Here is a 21,159-nt window from a genome sequence, read left to right on the forward strand (position 1 = left end):
TCCTTTTGCTACAAAGCATTTCCCTGTCCTTGGAAGGTGGGTGTGAGAGCTCTGGGACCCCACTTCAGTGAGTACAGTCCTGAATTTTATTTGTTGTTGGTGGTGGTAAATTCTAATTCTGCATAGCATCAGAATGTGCTTATGGTTCCTTTTTATTTTGCCTTTCCCCTGTTCCCTACTTACTCTTATCAATATTGTTGTTTTAAACAAGTTGGAAAAAACATGGGGTGCTCATAATTGAAAGACTCCTTTCAGTTTAAAGTTTTGTCTCCATGTTCTCATTAAAATTCTAAGGAGATGGAAGTCCTGCCAGAAGGACAAGCACGCCATTTTCTTTGTAAATTAATTGGTCAGAAAAGACACTTTTCATATTGTCAAGTGGCACTTAAGCTGTTAATTCTTGATTGTGAAAACTGCTTTTCCTGGGCAATGCTCTTTAAGGAAAAACTTTTTCAGTCCAGTGATTGGTGACTAAGGGAACGATGGAGCACAGGGGATTGGGCGGGATCTTGGCTCCTAATAATGCCTCCTTATCCAATGAAAAGCATTTCCTATTGAGACCCCCAAGAGTTCCCCCAGCTCTCGGCTCCAGCCCAGACTTCAGGCCCTTTCTTGTGTTCCGTTTGTTAATGGCTTGCTGGCAACTTCTAGAGGCCAGTGCTTAACAAAGAGAAAGAGATCAATGTAAATAGGCTTACATTTTCAGAATGAGAAGTTTGCAGTGAGAAGCTGCGGCAGCTCAGAGTCTGCTGCTTTGGGGCTGGACTAACCTTTCCCTGGTATTTTTTTTTGTGTGTGTTTTTTTTTTCATGGATCTGTGCTTCCACAGTGCGAGTTGCCCGTTTACATGTTTACTAGCTAACTGTCTGCAGGCATGAGCACACTCTCTCATCTAGCATACTCTTTCTTTGGGTAAGTCTCTTTGAGAATGATTTGATTCGGGCTTTGAGGGTGGGGGAGCGGCAGAACAAACCAGTGGAAAAACCGATGCTTTCCGTATTTTGGGAAAGAAATTCGATTTCAACTCTGAAGTTCTGATCAGAGATTGACGTGTTGAATGGCAAAAAGAAACCAAAACAAAAAGAATTTCTATTGTTTTGGCTATCCGATTGCTTCCGTGAAAGAGAGAAAGGATTTTCAGACTGTTATTTGATGTAAACATCGTTGTCCTGAGAAGTTGATTTAAAATCAGAAAGTAGAGCAATTTAGAACTCTTTTGCTCGCTTTATATTTCTTTGGATTACTATTAATTTCAAACTAAAGTAAGTTTTATTTTGATGAGTTTTCTACTAGTCAAACTATATAGGACAAGTTTTTGATGCTTAACTGATTTATGGAAAACGTGACATTTGTTATAATGAATAATTCATGAGCTTGACCAGAAGGGAAGAAATGGGTTTCAATGAAAAACTAATTCTGGCAAACATTGCAATTATATGAAATTAGTTGCTGGTTGCCATACAAATGCAATAATCTTTGTGTTGTTTTTCTTGTTCTAACTTGAATACTTTAAAGATTTTTAGTGAAAAGGTCTTGTAGAATTGATAAATATTACATTGCAGTTACTTTGTGTTAGGAAACATAGCAGTGTAATTTAGCACTATTTCAGTGTGAACAACTCCAAAAGTTAAACATTTCAGAGTTTGTTGATTGCTATTCATTGGTCAGTATGAGTCAAAATTTATTTAATAGCAGTGAGTTTTAACTTTACCAAATCACACTTTCTTTTTCTTTGACTAACATGAATTGTCCATGCTCAAAATTGTTCAGAGGTCTTGAACATGCTTTCTTCCCTTCAGAACAAACTTCCAGACAACATAACCCATAAACATAGACTATAAATCACGCTGTCACACATGAAAAGTTGTATTCTTGTTCAGAAGGAGGGTTCAGCTGATACACTTGATGCTGTTTACATTCTGTTGTACATAAGGTCACTACAACTCTGGACCCATCCAACAACACGTTCTGCCAATCAGAAATGCAAATGAAAGCTCTATTGGATCTGACCAGCTTTTCAGAATGTAGATGCTCTGAAAGTTAGAGAGGACTGGGGAGATGCTTCAGAGGAAACAACAGGCCAAGTTTAGGTAAAGCTTAATTTATTAATTCTCTGAGTGAAAATATAATTACTATGTTTGCCTTTGCTATAATTTGATGAGGGTCTAATTGGGTAATTGCCTTTTTTCTGTTCAAGATCATCAGCATAGTCTTTTCTTGGTCAACTGATGGAGGAGGGAAAAAAAACTAGTACATTTGTGACTGTTGGTACTGAAAATTGAGAGCTTGATATAATGCCTCACTCCACTGGTAATTCAGCCTCACTTTTAGTAGAGAAGTAATTGATTATCAGAAAACTGTGTGGAATAAGTAATCTGCTGATCTTTATTATTATGTTCTAAAGTATGGTGACAACCCACATTTTGAGGGGATAGGTGACAGAACAGGAAGAAGGGTGCAAGATTGAGACCTGAACAATTTGAGCTGACATGGCCATAAGAACGAAGAGAGGAGGAAAATTAGGGTGTTAGGAAGACGCTAGGCTATCAAGGCCATCTTGCTGACTTACATTCCGGCATTAACTGATAAAGCATCTACTTTCAAATAAATATTTATTTAGCAAGTATTTTATCGGGTCTAATAAAAACTAATGTCCTTCATCTCAGGCTTTGGGGGATGAAAATTATTTGTAAGAAGGGACTTTAAATTAAAAGATAACAGAAAACAAGCAGAAGCAGATAACAACAAGAACACAATCAGGCCATTGCCTTGGTACCAGCTGAAGGTTACTCTCAGTCAAGGCTAAAATTCGGAGGAAAACATAAACTGAAGTATGGAGAGGGACTGTGACTTGTTTTCACGCAGTGATGGGACTGGATATGGCTTTATTGATTTTAATACTAGATATGAAGGGGCCTTGGTGGGGCAGTGGTTAAGGTCTTGACTGCTAAGGAAATGTTGATAGTTTGAAGTAACTCAACAGCAACACAGGAAAATAGGCCCGGAAACCTAATTCAGTAATATTTTCAGGCCTCAGGTATTTCTATGAGTGAGGGTTTGCAGGATTTCTATGAGTGAGGGTTTCAGAATGGACTCAACAGCTTACAAAAACACCAGATATAAAAAAACTTTGGGGCATGTGAGCTTCCAAGTTTGCTTGGAGGAATCCTGAGGGCCTAAAGGTTAAAAGTTGAGTTGCTGACTGTGAGGTCAGCAGTTTGAAACCAGCAGCCACTCCATGGTTGAAAAGTGAGGCTTTCTACTCCCATAAAATGCTACAGCCCCAGAGACCCTCAGAGGCAGTTCTACCCTATCTTACAGGGTCACTATGAATGGGAAGAGAATCAGTGGCAGTGAGAATTTTTTGGAGTTTGCCTGGATTCCAAATGAGACGTTTTCTATCTATTCTATATCAACTCTGAAAGTGCTAGAAGAAAAAAATGTGAACATTTTTTGTTTTCTTTTAAGATAAGTCAATAAAAGAATATTAATTTCACCCCAGGAATAATGCTTTCTGGTGAGGTATGAAAATCAGTACCCACTATGATACTATGATTAAGGTTATCTCAGTGTATTTACAATTGGCTAATACCTTTATTTGATTTATTTTGTTTTTTTAAGAGTAGAGAAATATCATTTCAGAAAAGTGGGTATATTTATCCACAGTTTGCTTTGTTTATGTCATAATTATTCAAAAGAGGGTGAGATATGATAATAGTATACATTTGGCATTAGTACACGATCCTACTCTATTGTTATTTTTGATCCTACTTTAGAGTTAGAAATATTGACAATAATGAACATGATATAAATACAGGTACTACTTGTATGAATTCTCTTACAGAATTTCTGATTGTATGCACGTATTTGTACAGAGTTGTAATCTGAAGATGTCATAGATATGCTTCTTTGGGTAGGCCCAGGATAGCCTAGTAAATGTTATAGTGATTGTCGGAGTGCTAATAGCAAGTAATTAAAGTAGGCAAAGAGAATAAGTTGGTATGGAGGTGCAGCTAAGAGCAAGGGAGTGAGAGTCTCACTTACTCTTTCTGCTCTTCTTTTCTTTTCCCTTTCAAGGCCCCTAACCAGTAATAACAGTTGTTGCCAGGGGGCGAAAATAGAAGAGAAGGAAAAGTCAAAGAACAAATAAAAAATCAGGCCAAGAAATAAATTCCATTTGTTCATGTGTTTTTAATGTAGTGTATGTATTTTATAGAAATGAAAGAAGTAATTTTATGTCTATATGTCACTGAACCCAAGCCAAACTCAAGCCCATTTCCTTTGAATTGGTTGAGATGTATAGTCACCCTATAGGACAGAATAGAACTACTCCAAAGGGTTTTTGAGGCTGTAAATCTTATAGATCAGACTGCTTTAACTTCCTCCTATAGAGCAGCTGGTGGATTTGAACAGCTGACCTTTCTAATAGCAGCAGCCCAGTGCTTAATCCACTACCTCATCAGGGTTCCTTTATTTGTCAGTCACTAGTTATCTTTAAATGACTATAGGTTACGCAGACTCATTGATTTTATACTTCCATCAATATCACTAACAATATATGGTAAGGTGGTCCCCGGTTTGGAAGATAATTGCTATGTATCCAGTAATGAAATACAAAGGCTTAGATGTTATCATTGAATATGTTGGCCCTCATATCTATTGACTTACTTCAGAAAATAATTTTCTCTACCATGCAGTCTTACTGCACATTTCATTGAGATGTTCTTTTCATGGTACCAATTGTGACTGATTCAATCTCACAGTCTACATTGGTTGAGTGTTCTCACTACAATACTTGGATTAAATTGGTGTTAGCATTAGGTTTGAACAAATGTTCTGAGTACTATTATCCTAGTAATATATTTCTACACAAATACTTAATTTCCTTCTCCCAGATTTTAAATATTTAATTAAATATTAATATTTAATCCCCCATTTAATCAAAATTTCCATATGGTTACAAATTGTATATCTCCAAGATCCATAATGGAAAAAATAAGTAATTCAGAAGATTTTGGTATAGATGAATAGTGATTCTTTGGTCCCAAATTTCTGTGCCACTGGCCTACCTTTTGCTTCAGGTATATATATTTTTATTCATATTATCAAGATAAATTTCCACATAGATTATATGAATTTTTATGTACATACTAATTTTCCCACTCAATTATGTTTAAGTTATGTGGAAGAATGTTGGATTTCTATTATAAGTCTCAAAAAATAGAGTGAACTCTATTAAGGACACTTGAAAATTTTCTCCAAAAGGTCTGAAGTCTCTCCTAATATGGACGTTAAATTGCAAGACTCAAGACAGTTTTTCTGCAGTTGTTTTGTTCTATAAGCATTAGAGAAATAGCAACTTTAGTAGATCTGATGCAATCTTTGGCTCCATCCTGTTTAGCTGTAGACTGCATTATTTCCAAGGATTAGGCTGTGTCATTAGGTGAAGGGTTAGTAGGAGACTGAAGTATCTTTTGGTAAAATGGGGGGGGGGGCACATTAATTACTGAGGAGAGGCTCTGATCAAAATAGGGCTGGTGTTAATTTGTTGCTCTCTGAAAATAAAATGGGGGGACAAACAGATTTAATAATCTTAGTACAAACCAGATTCTATTTAGAAGGGCTTATGTAAAAAGGACGTTTCTTGTATCAAGAAAAACAAATGAAACTTATCAGTATAGACATCTGACACACAGTAAGGATTGCTTGAGATATACCTGATACAGATAACATTCTGTTATACAGATCAGATTCCCAGCTATGTTGCAGAGTGAAAAATGTAACTGTAGTTTCCTTCATAAGGAGGGTAATAAGATTTTTGTGTTTAGAAAGTTATTATGAAACATTTACCAATGTATATGAAGGTCAGTTGGAACCATGTGTAAGATTGTGACTTGGACCTGGGACTGACCAAGATTTCCTATAAGTGTCTTATCTTTTAATACTGTCTTATTTAAGAAGCAACATTCTATAACCTAATCTCTTACTGCACAGGGTGGTTTCAAGCGCTATTTTTCACAGCATTTGGGTGTGTGGTTTGGTTTTGTTTGTTTTCTAGTTTACTTAATTGCTAGATATTTATAGGCAAGCACACAATAGGTTTCAGCTTCCTCTGAAAGCTATTGTGTCAACTTTCATAAGCTTCTACCAGAGAAGAAAGAGGAAATGCTCTGAGGATCAGAAGCACTCTAACTTGACTCAGCTCATTAATAAGTTAGCAAAGCAAGAGAATTTAATTATACTCTGCCTTCAAGGCCTTGCCTTCTTGAGCTCAGGTCTGCCTTTTACAGAGAGCAAAACCAGCCAGTCTTTTTAAGCTACTAAGAATATGTCAGAAGTTAATGCTTTATTTTTGGTCTGTCATCTTAAAGATTTGCATTTAGTGAAATATAGGTATTTAGGTGTTTTAGCTTATCATTCTTATAGGACCAAAAGGCTAACTTTACTTCCTCCAGGAACCCCTAAAACCTCAAACCTGGTATATTTTATTACCACTCTAAATTTTAGGAGAAAAATGTAAGCACTACTACGAACTATTCTAATTGACTCCATATGTGTAGGTCAAAGTTAAAAATTCATTGAGGATCAGATTTCTTTTTGGTCAGCCTCCAGTGACCTGCTTCCTGACCATTGTCAATGAAAATACATATATTCAACCCTCTGAACCTGATCAATTGTTGAAACAGTCGGCTACAGAGGTTTTTTTAAACGAGAAAGTCCGTCTGACGGTCTTTTCAGTGGAAAATGTAATGAACCGTCAGTCTGTTTTTTCCCCTTCTCCATCTCGTCTGAAGCACATAGGGGCCATTGCCTCTATTCCGTGGGCAGCCCACTAGCCAGTTAGGAAAATGTGGTGGCTAAAACACTGTTTCTTTCCGTCGAAGTACCATGGCTGAAAGCCCACTCCTTGGACTGGGCAGAAAGGAGACCTTGTTTCTGAATATCATCGATTCTTCTTCAGAATATGATTAAGAGCAAAATGCCTCTTTGATTCTCTACCATAGGTTAATAGGAGGTATTTACTTGGCAGAACCTCTTGGCCTGTCTTCTTATGAGTAAATTCCGTGATGTTGAAACTCGGGGGAATTCTCGGAGACACAAGATGTATATGACATTTGGAGAAGGATGAGTTGCTAATATGAAGCCCAGGATACTGAGAAAATTGAGATCTGTTTCCAGTGGAGTCGGGGGAGGAAGAAGGATACAAGTTTCTGTGATGCTTCTTTGTGGTTCAGGAGGGCTGAATACTGGCAAGCTACTCACAAGCCCTGTTGAAGCTTCCTAGCCTCAGCAGTGAGGTTCAGTTAATATTTATACAGGGAAGAGAAGCAGTATAGTCAAGTTACAGAGGGAACCAGTGTCTGAGTCAGAAATAGAACTCCTTGATCCCAATGCTGTGGCAAATCCCAGCACCACACCCTCACTGCGAGACAGCAAAGGTGTTGTGTGTTCTACCAAGGGAGAGCTATGAATAGGCCCATAGTGGCAATTCCTTCATACTTTCTCTTCAAGATTGAGAAGAGAGTGTAGTACCTTCTTGTTTGTGCTTCTTTCTCTGTCACACAATTTGATTACTAAAAGCATCAGAACAGAAGTGACAGGCGTTTTCAGATGGCCACTATGGTTATAGTATATACCACCTGTTTCATTTGAGTGGATTCTGACATGTAGTGACCCCATAGGACAGTATGGAACTGCCCCAGAGGTTCCCAAAGCTGTAAATCTGTAAGCAAACAAATTGCCACACATCTTTCTTTCAGGGAGCCTCTAGTGGGTTCAAACCACCAACCTCTTGGTTATCAGCTGAGCACTTAACCTCTGGGCTATAATGTATAATTGAGGACATAAACCTGAGTGACAATTTTAAAAAATTAATTAATTTTATTTTCGATTGTAGAATTGCTAGCACAGTCAGGTTCCCAACATTCCTTTCCTTCCTGCACTCCTTGACAGCGTCGCCCTTTGACCGCCCACCATCACTGTACCGCCGCCCCAATCCTGAAACCCTTACTGTACTTGCCGTCCCTCTAGATTCATCAATCCTGGCTTTCACATACGGAAAAACATACAACACAACTTTCAGAGGCTGACCCCCAGTGACATAATACATCTGAGAGAAACCAAATACGAACCAAGAAAAAAACGAAACCAAAAGAAAATGTTGCATGACCATTTGGGGGGTGGGAAGCTCACCTATGTTAAATATATAACTTTGAGAAGTGTAAAATAATACATATTCCGTGAGTTAGAGGCATAATGTGTCAGGAGGGCAGGTTATCAGAGTGAACTCTAGGCAGAAATGAAAGGGATTTCATTATTGGCAATACCTATTGAAGAAGTCAGATGTAAGCAGATAATAGTGAAATAAACCTGACGTTAATGTTAGGGGTCTTACACGTTCATAATTTCTTTAGATTGTGTTACTATGTTAGAGGGGCATTTCTTCAGCTTTTTTTCAATAATGAAATTTTTCTTTTTGATTGTGTATGATTATCTTAGGGTAAATAAGACCTGAATCAATGGGTGGGGGTGTTTAAAAAATAGTATATAAAGTGGTTTTGATAGTTGAGATATTTGATATTCTCCTTTTTTTCCCCTCTGTCACCTCCTTGAGGAAACGCATAAACTGCAAACACTTTGGTGTACAGCTGCCAAAGTGATGTCTGAACACTATTGGCTGAGACTTTCCATACTTGGTCGATCGATGTCAGTGCCTTTAGACGCAATGATACCATTTTGTTCTTTTGTATGAGAAACACGAAAAGAGCGGGATGAAGATCCGTGAAAGGCATGGAATTAGTGGAGGTGAGGTTAACTGGAAACGCCTCCCAAGACCCGGATGCAGATTAGATTGCAACACAGACCTCTAGCGAGCAAGACTCGTTTTCCTGATCTTCTCTTCTCATTTTCGCCATGTTCCAGTTGTTCTTTATGGCTTCTTTCTTTCCAGTCTCGTCTCATACTCTCTCTCTGTCCATATTTTATTCATCCTGTTTCTGTTTTTTCCCCCTACTCCTGAACCTTATTTGGTCGAGATTCCTATTTATAGATGATGAGCCAGGTCTCTGATATGAAGTGCCTAAGGAAGACTATCTTGGCACAGAATTAGGCTCTCCCTGACAATTAATGCAAGGTAAATCCAGAGTTAACAAGTCTCTCATTTCAACTTGAAAACCTTAGATATTCACAACAACACTTTGCTTTGCACTCCATATTGTCCAAGTCCTATCCTCCACTGGGCTCTGTATGTTTGACAGTTTCCCCAAGCTAAGTAGTTTTCTCTGAAGTTTAATACAGGCCTCTGGATCTCTGACAGGTTGTCCCCTCTATTGCTCCTCTCTTACATACAAACGTTTGTTGGCTGTGTTTCCCGAGAGGTGGAAGGAAAGAGTGACACAAAGAGGAACCACTTCAGAGAAATATCTCTTAGCTTTTCAAATATAATCATGTGATGAACCATTCCTGGATATGTGAGAAGACAAAGACCACTTTTATCCCATAATCTCTTTATTTAAAAGAATCCATTCAGCAGCAACTAGGTCATAATGTATGAATCAAACCAAATCCATGACCACGGAATTGATTTCGACTCGTAGCAACCTGATAGAAAGGGCAGAACTGCCCCTTCTTCTGCATGGTGGCTATTGGGTTGAAATGGCTGTCCTTTTGGGTGGGTTCCTAAGATAATAAGTCTTTACTGAAGTAGAAAGCCTCGTTTTTCTCATGCAGAGCAGCTGATCATTTTGAACTGCTGACCTTGCAGCTAATAGCCCAACATGTAACCCACTGCACCACCAGCTCTTTGATGGCTCCTTATAGAGCATATTAAACAAACAGTCCTTGCCCAGTGACAGCTATTGACCTAGAGAATATTGATAAGATTTCTACATGCACCTTGTAAAAATGTAAGCTCAGAACCCCAACAAAGAAAATTAAGGCTGTGACTGCACACATGATGCCAGGCAGAGGTCAGCTCAGAATTGCACAGTGGGGGACAAAGATGGCTGCTTACATCTCACATCTCACTTTTATTTGGCCGTAAAAGGCTTCATTGACCAGGACTATTTTAGGAGCTGAGGACATGCAAGTAACTGCTAAAATGGCCAGTGAAAAAGGTAGAAGGCAATAAGAAAAGGGGACCATGATCTACAGAAGGGAAACACTAAGGTTATATGCATTGTTTCTCTAGAAACTTTAATTGAGAGAGCCCTGTGTTCTGAATTTGTTTTTTAGAAGAAAAAAGAAGGCGAATCAACTTCAGGAATTTAGTCGAAACTTATTTTTTATCATGTAGTGATGGTCCCATATCTCTTTGTCATCTTGCATCATAGAATTCACACTAGGACAGTTCAGTTTACTAAAATTAGGGAGAAGAGAGTACACTTTAGATCTGATTCCGGTGCTGACAATACCACTGATATCCTCTTTTGATTCTTATATTCTATAATTCAAACTTACATAAGCCTTCGTTTCTGTTACTAAAAAGGATTATAATTCCTGTCTTGCCTACCATATGCGGTTCATGGGGATCAAATAAAGCACTGCTTTTGAAAGGATTTAGAAAGTTGAAACACACTGTACAAATTCTAAGGTATTAGTGTGATCCCTGGTGGTGTAGTGGTTGCGCATTGGGCTGAGATCTTCATGGTCGAAAATTCGAAATCACCAGCAGTTCTGTGGGCGAAAGACTGGGCTTTCTGACCCTGTGAACAGTTACAATCTCGGAAACCCACAGGAGACCCCTGTGAGTCAGTACTGACTACAGCAAAAAGAGAGAGTGTTGTTCTTAGACTATTGTTTTTTTTTTCTTTCTTTCTTGGAATTATATGTAGCCAACACTTCCTTTCTGCTAATTGAAATGCTAGTGTTGCACTACTCTACCCAATGTGGTCATTCGCGCTTCTGCAACACGTTCTTGTCGAATCTTTTAACATGTGATAGGTGCTTTAAAAATACTTGTCAAGTCAAATTAAATGCATGTGGTCTTCCAATCAGGGTGAACAGAGTATCTTTTTATTCCTTAAAAATGATGCACGAAAGGCATATTTGATTATTGGTTCCATCTTTTCTCCCATAGGAAGAACACATTTCCTACCAGTCTCTAGTCTCAGAGTGGTGAACTCCTGCAACCAGCAGGCCTCCTGCAAAATCCATGGGTGACAGAAGATTCATTGACTTCGGATTCCAAGATTTAAATTCAAGCCTCAGACCCAGGTTGGGCAATGCTACTGCCAATAATACTTGCATTGTTGATGATTCCTTCAAGTATAATCTGAATGGTGCTGTCTACAGTGTTGTATTCATCCTGGGTCTGATAACGAACAGTGCCTCCCTGTTTGTTTTCTGTTTCCGCATGAAAATGAGGAGTGAGACCGCCATTTTCATCACCAATCTGGCCCTCTCTGATTTGCTCTTTGTCTGCACCCTGCCTTTCAAAATATTTTATAACTTCAATCGTCACTGGCCTTTTGGCGACACTCTCTGCAAGATTTCTGGGACTGCATTCCTTACCAACATTTATGGGAGTATGCTTTTCCTCACCTGTATTAGTGTGGATCGTTTCCTAGCCATTGTTTATCCCTTCAGATCTCGCACCATTAGGACCAGGAGGAATTCAGCCATTGTGTGTGCTGGGGTTTGGATCCTAGTCCTCAGTGGCGGCATTTCAGCCTCTTTGTTCTCCACCACTAATGTCAACAATGCAACCACTACCTGCTTCGAGGGCTTCTCCAAACGTGTATGGAAGACCTATTTGTCCAAGATCACCATATTTATTGAAGTTGTTGGGTTCATAATTCCTCTAATATTAAATATATCTTGCTCTTCTGTGGTGCTGAGAACTCTCCGAAAGCCTGCTACACTGTCTCAAATTGGGACCAACAAGGAAAAAGTATTGAAGATGATCACAGTGCATATGGCAGTGTTTGTGGTATGCTTTGTGCCCTACAATTCTGTCCTTTTCCTCTATGCCCTTGTGCGTTCCCAAGCGGTTAGCAGTTGCTTGTTGGAAAGATTTGCAAAGGTCATGTACCCAATCACACTGTGCCTTGCCACTCTTAACTGTTGTTTTGACCCTTTCATCTATTACTTCACCCTTGAGTCCTTTCAGAAGTCCTTCTACATCAATGCTCATATCAGGATGGAGTCCTTATTTAAGACTGACACACCACTGACCCCCAAACCTTCCATTCCGGCCACTCAAGAGGAAGGTAGTGACCAAACTATGAATAACGGTGGTGAATTAATGCTAGAATCCACTTTCTAGGTACGAGAACGGTCACCGAGTCAAGATAATGTTTTTTTTCCCTACGACATGAATATGGAAAACGATTTGAGGATAATGGTAATGAGAAGAGGATAATGTACTTAATATAGTCAGATGCTTCTGTTTGAACAATTATTGTACATGTTCTGTTTTGTTCAATAATTATAGGCCAAGTCTAATTACAGCAATCAAAAAGGATTGCCACACTCTTCAGCTGGAAAGATATTTCATCGTATTACATTATGTAAGTGGTCAGTGGCCTTGATTTTAGTGATATGAATATTATTTAAAAATCTTTAAAGGTATATTTTCATTTCAATGATATTTAGTAATTGGATTGGGCCTATAAATATAGAACAAATTCAGGTGTCTTTTGTTTAACTTTGTGTTACTACTGAGATATCCTACTCCTTTTCTTTTCTGAATTGTCATTGAGTTTGCTTTATCACAATGGCATATTATAGCCTAACATTATTAACAAGAAATGTATCCAATTAAAAAAGCTGACAAAATGTATTTTATGTATTTTGAAAGCAGAAAAAGAAAGTCTTTGCATGAATAAATAAGAGAAGACATAGAGAATTAACAGGATTCATGCATTTGCAGTCACCAGCAGTATTCGTGTTTTAGAACTTTTCTTCCTTTTTCTATTGCTGCATTATGATTTTCATATGGAGAGTTGAAACCAAAAAGCTGGTGAATGTGCCCAAGATGGGCACAAAATGGAAAACCACATAAAAGACAAGTTAATAAAAGCACGAAACACCAACTCATACAGAAAGAAAAGAGATCATAGATAAGCAAAGCACTACTAAAGAAGAACATAGAAGGAGGTCACTTCCTTCCTGTTCTCAAAAGCTACTACATGGCTATGGCAGTCATAGAAGCCTGGTACTGGCACAACTCTAAATCGATACACCAGTGGAATAGAATTTAGAACCCAGAGGTAAATCCCTTCACCTATGGCCAACTACTCTTTGACAAAGGGATGGGTCACATTAAATGGGGAATAGATTGTCTCTCAACAAATGGTGCTAAAATGCTGACTATTTGCAGAAGAATGAAACAGGACCCATATCTCAGCCTATAAAAAAGAACTCAAGATGAATCAAACACTTAGAAATATAAAATTCATCAAGGCAAAAATAGGGGCAAACTTAGGGTTACTAATGCATAGCATAAATACACCATCAAACGTAACTGAAAACACACAAACAGCAGAAGACAAACTAGATGGCAGAACCTCTAAAAATTAGGCACTTGTGTACCTCAAAATATTTCACCGATAGAGTAATATCAGAGAAGGGATGACATTTAATATTCAAAGAAAACTTCAACACCTAAATAGCAGAAAGACCAATAAATAATCCAATTTAGAAATGGATACAGAACATGGAGAGATACTTCACTGAAGAAGACATTCAGGTATCCAACAAACACATGAAGAAATCCTCTATCATTAACCACTAGTGATACAGATTTAAAAAACAACAACAATGAGATATCATCTCACCTCAGCATTAATAGCAAAGTTCAAAGCAAACAAGTAACACAAACAGAAAACAACAAGTGTGGTTTGGAGAGTTTGGAACCCTCATACACTACTGGTATTGTACAATGTACATGGTGAGAAATGGCATGGCATGTTCTTAAAAACTTGAAAGTCGAAATACCATATGATATAGCAATTCCGCTTGAAAAACAAGAGCCATGACACAGATATATGCACATCTATGTTCATTGAAGCATTATTAAAATAGCAAAAAACACAGAAATAGCCTAATTGCACTACAATAGATGAATTTTAAAAACACCCAAACTATGGTATGTAGATTCAACGGAATACTACAAAATGTTCGAGCATAACAGTGAATCTGTGAAATACCTTACAAGATGGATGAACCTAAAGGATATTAGATGGAGTTACATAAGTCAACCATGAAAGACCATATCTTTTATGAGACCACTAATATAAAACATCAAGAAAAGTTTTCTTTGATGGTTACAAGACATAGGATGACACGGGAGGGTAAACACATATTAATTTAGGGGAAGGGGAAGGTAATATATACAGGTTTGACATTGCATATGTCTACGTGTGTTGTTGCTAGGTGCCATCGAGTCAGTTTGGACCCAGAGTGACCTTATGCACAACAGAATGAAACACTTCCTGCTCCTGAGCCATCCTCATAATTGTTCCTATACTTGAGTGCTTTGTTGCAGCCACCATGTCAATCCATCTCTTGGTCACTGTCCTTCTGTTTTACAAAGCATGATGTCCTTCTCTAGGGACTGGTCTCTCTTGACACCATGTCAAAGTAGTTAAGATAAAGTCTTGCCATTCTTGTCCACAGTTTGTTATGAGCAGTCAAATGCCTTGACATGGTTAATAAATCACAAGGATGCATCTTTCTGGTATTCTCTGGTTTGACAAGATCCATCTGATATCAGCAATGTTTGTTGAACACATCCTTTTCTGAATCTGGCCTGAACCCCTGGCAGCTCCTTGTCAATGTACTGCTGCAACTGTTTTTGGATGATCTTCAGCAAAATTTTACTTGCATATATTATCAATTATATTGTGCTATAATTGGAGCATTCTGTTGAGTCAACTTTCTTTGGAATGGGTACAAATGTGGATATATCTTCCAGTCAATTGACCAAGTAGCTGACATAAATTTCCTGGCATAGATGAGTTAAGTGCTTCAAGTGCTTCATCAGCTTGTTTAAACATTTCAATTGGTATTCCGTCAATTCCTAGAGCCTTGTTTTTATCTATTAGTTTTAGTGCATCTTGAGCTTCTTCCTTCAGTACCATTAGGTTTTGCTCATACGGTACCCTCTGAAATGTCTGACGGTCAACTAGTTCTTTGTGGTACCGTGTCTGAGTTCTTTCCATCTTCTTTGGATGCTTCCTGCATTGGTCAATATTTTGCCCATAGAATTGTTCAATATTGCAATTTGAGACTTGAATTTTTTTGAGTTATTTCAATATAATGTATACTGACTGTGTTCTTCCTTTTTTTGTTTTCCATCTCTACATCTTTGACATCTTCATTTCTTCCGTATGATTTAGCTTCTTTATGATGAAGATCAAGTTTCAGAGTCTCTTCTGACAGCCACATTGATCCTTTCTTTCATTTCCATCTTTTTAATTATTTTTGTTTTCTTTATGCATGATGTTATTGATGTCCTCCCACCGCTCACCAGGTTTTCTGTTATTAGTGTTCAGTGCAGAAAATCTGTTCTTGAGATGTTCTCAAAATTCAAGTGGGCTACTCCAGATTGTATTTTGGCTCTAGTAGTCATGTTTATTTCTTCAGCTTCAACCTGAATGTGTATATGAGCAATTGATGGTCTTTTCCACATCTTACATCTGGTTTTACATGCTGATATTGACCTTCTCCATCTTCTCTTCCCATTGATGTAGTCAATTTTATTTATGTGTATTTATGTCTGGGGAAGTCCATAGTTGCCTTTTGAGAAAAGGTATACACAAGTCATTGGTCTTAAAATTCTGTCATGTGATTTCCACCTTTTTTTTTTTCTATCACTGTGGCCATATTTTTCAACTATCGTTCCTTTTTTCCCCCCAACTTTTGCATTCCAATTGACAATAATTATGCATCTTGATTACATGTTTGATCAATTTATAACTGAAGACCTTGGTAGAATTTTTCAATTTCTTCATCACTAGCTTTTGTGATTTGGTGCATACATTTGAATAATAATTGTATTGATTGGATTTCCTTAAGGGGGATAAATATAATCCTATCACAGACAGTATTGTATTTCAAGATTGATTTTTTGCCCTATTCTTTTTGACAATGAACGCAATGCCGGTCCTCTAGATCAGCGGTTCTCAACCTGTGGGTCGCGACCCCTTTGGGGGGTTGAACAACCCTTTCACAGGGGTCGCCCAATTCATAACAGTAGCAAAATGACAGTTATGAAGTAGCAATGAAAATAATTTTATGGTTGAGGGGTCACCACAACATGAACGATATTAAAATGTTGTGGCATTAGGAAGGTTGAGAACCACTGCTCTAGCTTGTGTCTTTCCTGGAACAATATTTCATATGCTTTTATGATCAAAATGATCAATACCGGTCCATTTTAGTTCTCAACTGCGATCTTGATGTGTTATTGTTAATTTGTGAGTACTTTTTCTTTTCGGAGCATCATACTTCACACATCCCAAGTTCCTCTTACTCAGAGGTTTTGGCAGCTGTTTCTTCTTCCCTTTAGTGGCGCCTCCTCAGCAGAGGAAAGTCTCGAAGGCTCCACTCCCACACGTTTCACACTACTCCCGTCACCATGGTCCACTCTGCTCCGAACAAACAGCCCCTTCTCAGTCAAAGTTCGCGTGCCCTCAGACTCCAGGGGCTTATCCTCAAGCAGGGGGTTCTGCTGCCCACTGACAATGCTTTGAGCTATGGGTAATGTTTTCAGTGACTGTTTCCTCTGAAGTGGGTAGCAGAGTCCTACTTTATTGCCTGTTGTTGGTCTGGAAGCGCCACTGAGACCTTTTCATGTTGGATGACCCTGCTGGCATTTGAAATACATAGCTTGCAGCATCACACGAACACGCAAGCCACCACAGTATGTCAAACTGACCGCATGTGTCAGGCTTCAAAAAGCTTGTAGAAAAGTTACATTACAGGGAAACAGAATTTCTCCAAATTTTTCAATTGCCTTCCTATGCATTTACCTGTGCTGCAGATATATTCATTAATATAGTAGAACATGCAAGGGGCCAAATTAAAAAAAAAACTGTAACCATAGCCAAAGATCTTGAGGATATTAGTCTCTGAACCTGGGAGTTCATGGTCATAGTCCCAGGGCTCACCAGGGTCAGTAGCCATAACATGGTCCATACATACAATGTTTTAAATTCTCCTTTAATGAGTAGTAACCAGGATTTGAAAAACTTGTGAGTGGACATTCAAGTGGCAACTATTGGTCTCTCATTGCCCAGAGGAGGAAGAAAATAGAAGTTGCAGGAAAACAATTAGTCCAATGTACTAATGGACCATATGAATATCAGTCTCCACCACCATAAGACCAGAAGAACTACATGGTGCCTGGCTAACCCTACCAACTGTCCTGGAAAGGATTCTATTGGAAGGTCCTGAATAGAGTACGAGGAAAAACTCAGTCATAAAGAAGAGCAGGCTTACTGGTTGAATGCAGACTAGTAGATCTCTTAAGAATATGGCCCTTTAGACTTGGAAGTCAACTCATCCCTGTGGCTCAATTTTGCATTAAAAAAATAGGTTCATAAGGTGAACAGTTACACTATGGAGGTACGCATTCCTTAATCAACCGTTTCAGATAAAAAAGGCAGAATTTACCCAAGGATAAATTTTAGAAGGGAGAAAGGATTGGGAAAGAAGGAAAAATGTAAGTGATTAAAATAAAGTGCAGGGTGAGTGCTATGACATTGTGGGAATTGCAACATGAAACAAAATGTGTATGAATTGGTGAATGGAAAACAAATAAGTTGTCACCCAGTTCACAATAAGAAGTAAAAATATCTTCCATTTACCTTTATTTTGGAAGACAGGATTCTAGAAAATATTTCTCTTTTATATAACCTTTTAGAATAGGATGCAGACAGAAAGCTGTTGAGTTGTACCCAGGTCAGGAACAAATAAAACATAAATAAAGTAACATAATAGTAATAAAAAGTACAACTGAAAAATCCTTTAATTTGCATTGATTACTTGGTAGGTGGAGGGATAGAAATCTGTAACTTTAAAATGCTAATTGTTTTTCTTTTTTGCTGTTATATATATTTTTAGTGTTATTGATATAAAATTCATATATCATATACTTCCATATTTAAGTAGTGTTTTAAAAGAGATGTATACACCATAACAATCAATTTTAGGGTACTTTCCCACATTCATTATTTGCTCCTCAATTCCCCTGTCACTCCCCATTCATCTCCAATAAACCATTGCATCAGTTATTGTCTCTATGTATCCACTCCTGTGTTTCATGAGCTGGGAAACATAAAAAACATTTATTGAAAATGAAAGAAAATAAATAAAGTAAAAATGAAGAGGAAGAAAGCAAAGACTGTGTACAATATGAAAATAAGCCAGAGAGAAAATTTCTGTCGTGGAAAAAGTCAGAAATACTTATATCTAGAGCAAACACAAGCTGTGTCAAGAGGTAGGTCAACTGATGAGGCATTACAATATACTCTGATTCCATCCACCATAATCAAGTTTACAACTATCTCTGTCTGAGAGTAAAGTTCTTCATGTCTCTCAACTGTGGTCAGAGGGGATTTGACAGCGATACTCTGCAGACGAATTTTGGGCTTCTATTGTTCCCCTCTCCCTCCCCCCCCCACCCCATACTCTTCTACTAATTGAGTGTTCACAGTTTAAGCTCTGATACTTTCCCCTTCATCGTATTTGGATTTTGTTATTGTCATTTTTGGATCACATAGGCTGGTGTGCTTCTTCCGTATGGACTTAGTTGACTGCTTGTTTGGATACAAGCCTTTAAGACCTTGGACACCATTCCAATCAATAGCTGGGCACCATCTGCTTTCATCACCACATTTTGCTGTTGCACCCCTATCTTCAATGATCACGTTGTGAAGGCATGTACTGAGCAAGGCCATGTTATAAGAACTAACGGTTCTTGGATTGGGGCTAGAATTACCTGGGGTTCAAGAATCCATCTGTTTGTCCATGAGTTATGAATAATTTAGGTTTGCATTAGTGGCCTCATTATCATTTTATAACAATAAAAAATCTCTCAATAATCCTTCTGGGGTATAAGGAATTCCATGGATAACATCAATAATTTATCCAATGGCATAGAGTTTAAGGTACTGTTAAGAAAAGGAGGTTGGGCAATTAATTCTCATTAAATTTTGAAGTACAATATAGTCAGAGAACTGAGCCCAGACCGAGAAACAATTAAAAACAAAATAACACACACACACAATAAAAAGACACATACATACAAAACCTACCAAAGAAGTCTACTTGGCAAAAAATATTCAGAACACTTGCAATAATGAATTTAGAATTTGAGTTTTAAAATATAAGTCATGTCTTTTACATTAAACAGCCCAATGCAGCTAGAAATCTGATCAAATTGTGCCCAGGATTAGAGCTGATTAAAAAATAAATGGATAAAATTAAATGAAAACAAATTTTAAAAGTACAAAACAATTAGAACTTGCTGTTTTGAGGCTTTATAAATTTACAAGTATCATGATTTTGGATTGTGATTCAGCTAGGAGGCTTTCCATGAGAGGAGCATTTTTTGTTTTATTTTAATTAAAAATACATTCAAAAGTATATTTTTAACACACACTCACAAAAACAAATGCTTAAAAAATTCATTGATCTTATTATGTATAGATTTAAAGCACGAGGATTTTAAATTAAAAAATTATGCTCATAATGTACCTTTAAAATCTGTTGAATCTGTACATGGATTAGGAACTAATTTAAAAAATAAAACAAAACAACATTGATAGAAATGAATCTCAATGTTGTCATTACTTTTTCTCCATAATCTAAAGTTAAAAAAATACATACATATGCATTGAATTGTCCTAGATGATAAAGCTCTAATGTGACTCAGATAGATAAAATTAGGTGAAAGTAGGTAAATTTCAATTGTTAGATTAAAATACACTATGTTGTAAGATCAATTAACAATCAAAGTATTAATAATCTTTTTGTTTCCTATGGTGTTTTTTCTTTTCCATTTCTTGTAAATATAAATTATATGTAAACTATTATTTATGCTCTTGGCTCTTAAAGTGATGAAAACTTAATATTATGACACCAAATTATTTAATAAAGTCTGTTAACGAAGTTGACATAGAATATATCAATAAATTAGTTTTCTTTTGTGAAATGTCTGTTTAGTTTTGTTTACTGTTCCATATTTTATTTTATTCTACATAGTTTCCATTTTACATAGTTAAAATACGTCTCTAATTACAGAAACTTTTTTATGTGAGCAAAGTAACATTAACACCTAAACAATTATGCAGTTGTAACTACAACTTGACTTTAAATAGTATTAATGCAGTAAAATATATTTAGTTTATCTTGCGGTTACATTTGGTCAGTTATTTATTTAACTTTGCCTTTATTGGAGGGCCTATAGATTAAAAAACTCTAGAGAGGCTCAGGTAAAATTAGATGAAAGTAGGTTAATTTCAGTTGTTAGGTTAAATTATGTTGTAAGATCAATTAGCAATTAAAATGCACCTTTGTTGTGTCTTCAAGAAGGAACTTATTAGAGTATATGTGATCTCAAATCAATCTAACACCCCATTCCTTTTGAAAAATAAATCATTTTATTAGGGGCTCTTACAGTTCTTAAAACAAACCATACATCCATTGTATCAAGTACATTTGTGCATATGGTGCCATCATTTTCAAAACATTTTATTTCTACTTGAGCCCTTGATTTCAGTTCCTCTTCCCCCACTCCCACCCTTGTGATCCCTTGATAAATTACAAATTATTATGATTTTTTATCTTATACCATCAACTGTCTCCCTCCACCCATATTTTTGTTGTATGTCTCCCTGGAGGGTGGAGGAAGGTCATACATAGATCATTGCAACCGGTTCCCCCTTTCTCCCCCTTCTCACCCCCTTCCCCTCACCCTCACGGTATCTCTACTCCCATTACTCTTCCGATGTATCTGTCCTGGATTCTGTGTGTCTAGAACTCTTATCTGTACCAGTGTACATGACATGCTTCACCGTAGCAGAAGAATTGTAAGGCAGAACTTGGGTCATGATAGTGAGATTAAGGAAGCATTAAAAAACTAGAGGAATAGTGTGAGTTTTGTGGGTGCTATACTGCACCTTGGCTCACTGGTCCCTTCCTTGTGACCCT

General features: G+C 37.4%; 1 protein-coding gene across 1 annotated transcript; it reads left to right on the forward strand.

The window, feature by feature from the left end:
- The first annotated feature begins 570 nt into the window (after positions 1 to 570).
- Positions 571 to 19,613, forward strand: LPAR4 (lysophosphatidic acid receptor 4). The gene is made up of 2 exons (XM_075539079.1): positions 571 to 912; positions 11,078 to 19,613. The coding sequence occupies exon 2, from the start codon at positions 11,153 to 11,155 to the stop codon at positions 12,263 to 12,265; it is 1,113 nt and encodes a 370-aa protein (XP_075395194.1). The 5' UTR covers positions 571 to 912; positions 11,078 to 11,152; the 3' UTR covers positions 12,266 to 19,613.
- Positions 19,614 to 21,159: the final 1,546 nt, after the last annotated feature.

Source organism: Tenrec ecaudatus, chromosome X (assembly GCF_050624435.1).
Source record: "Tenrec ecaudatus isolate mTenEca1 chromosome X, mTenEca1.hap1, whole genome shotgun sequence".
NCBI lineage: Eukaryota > Metazoa > Chordata > Mammalia > Afrosoricida > Tenrecidae > Tenrec > Tenrec ecaudatus.

Excerpts from the sequence above, each read along its gene's own strand:
- LPAR4 (XM_075539079.1), top strand. The coding sequence starts at position 11,153 with ATGGGTGACAGAAGATTCATTGACTTCGGATTCCAAGATTTAAATTCA.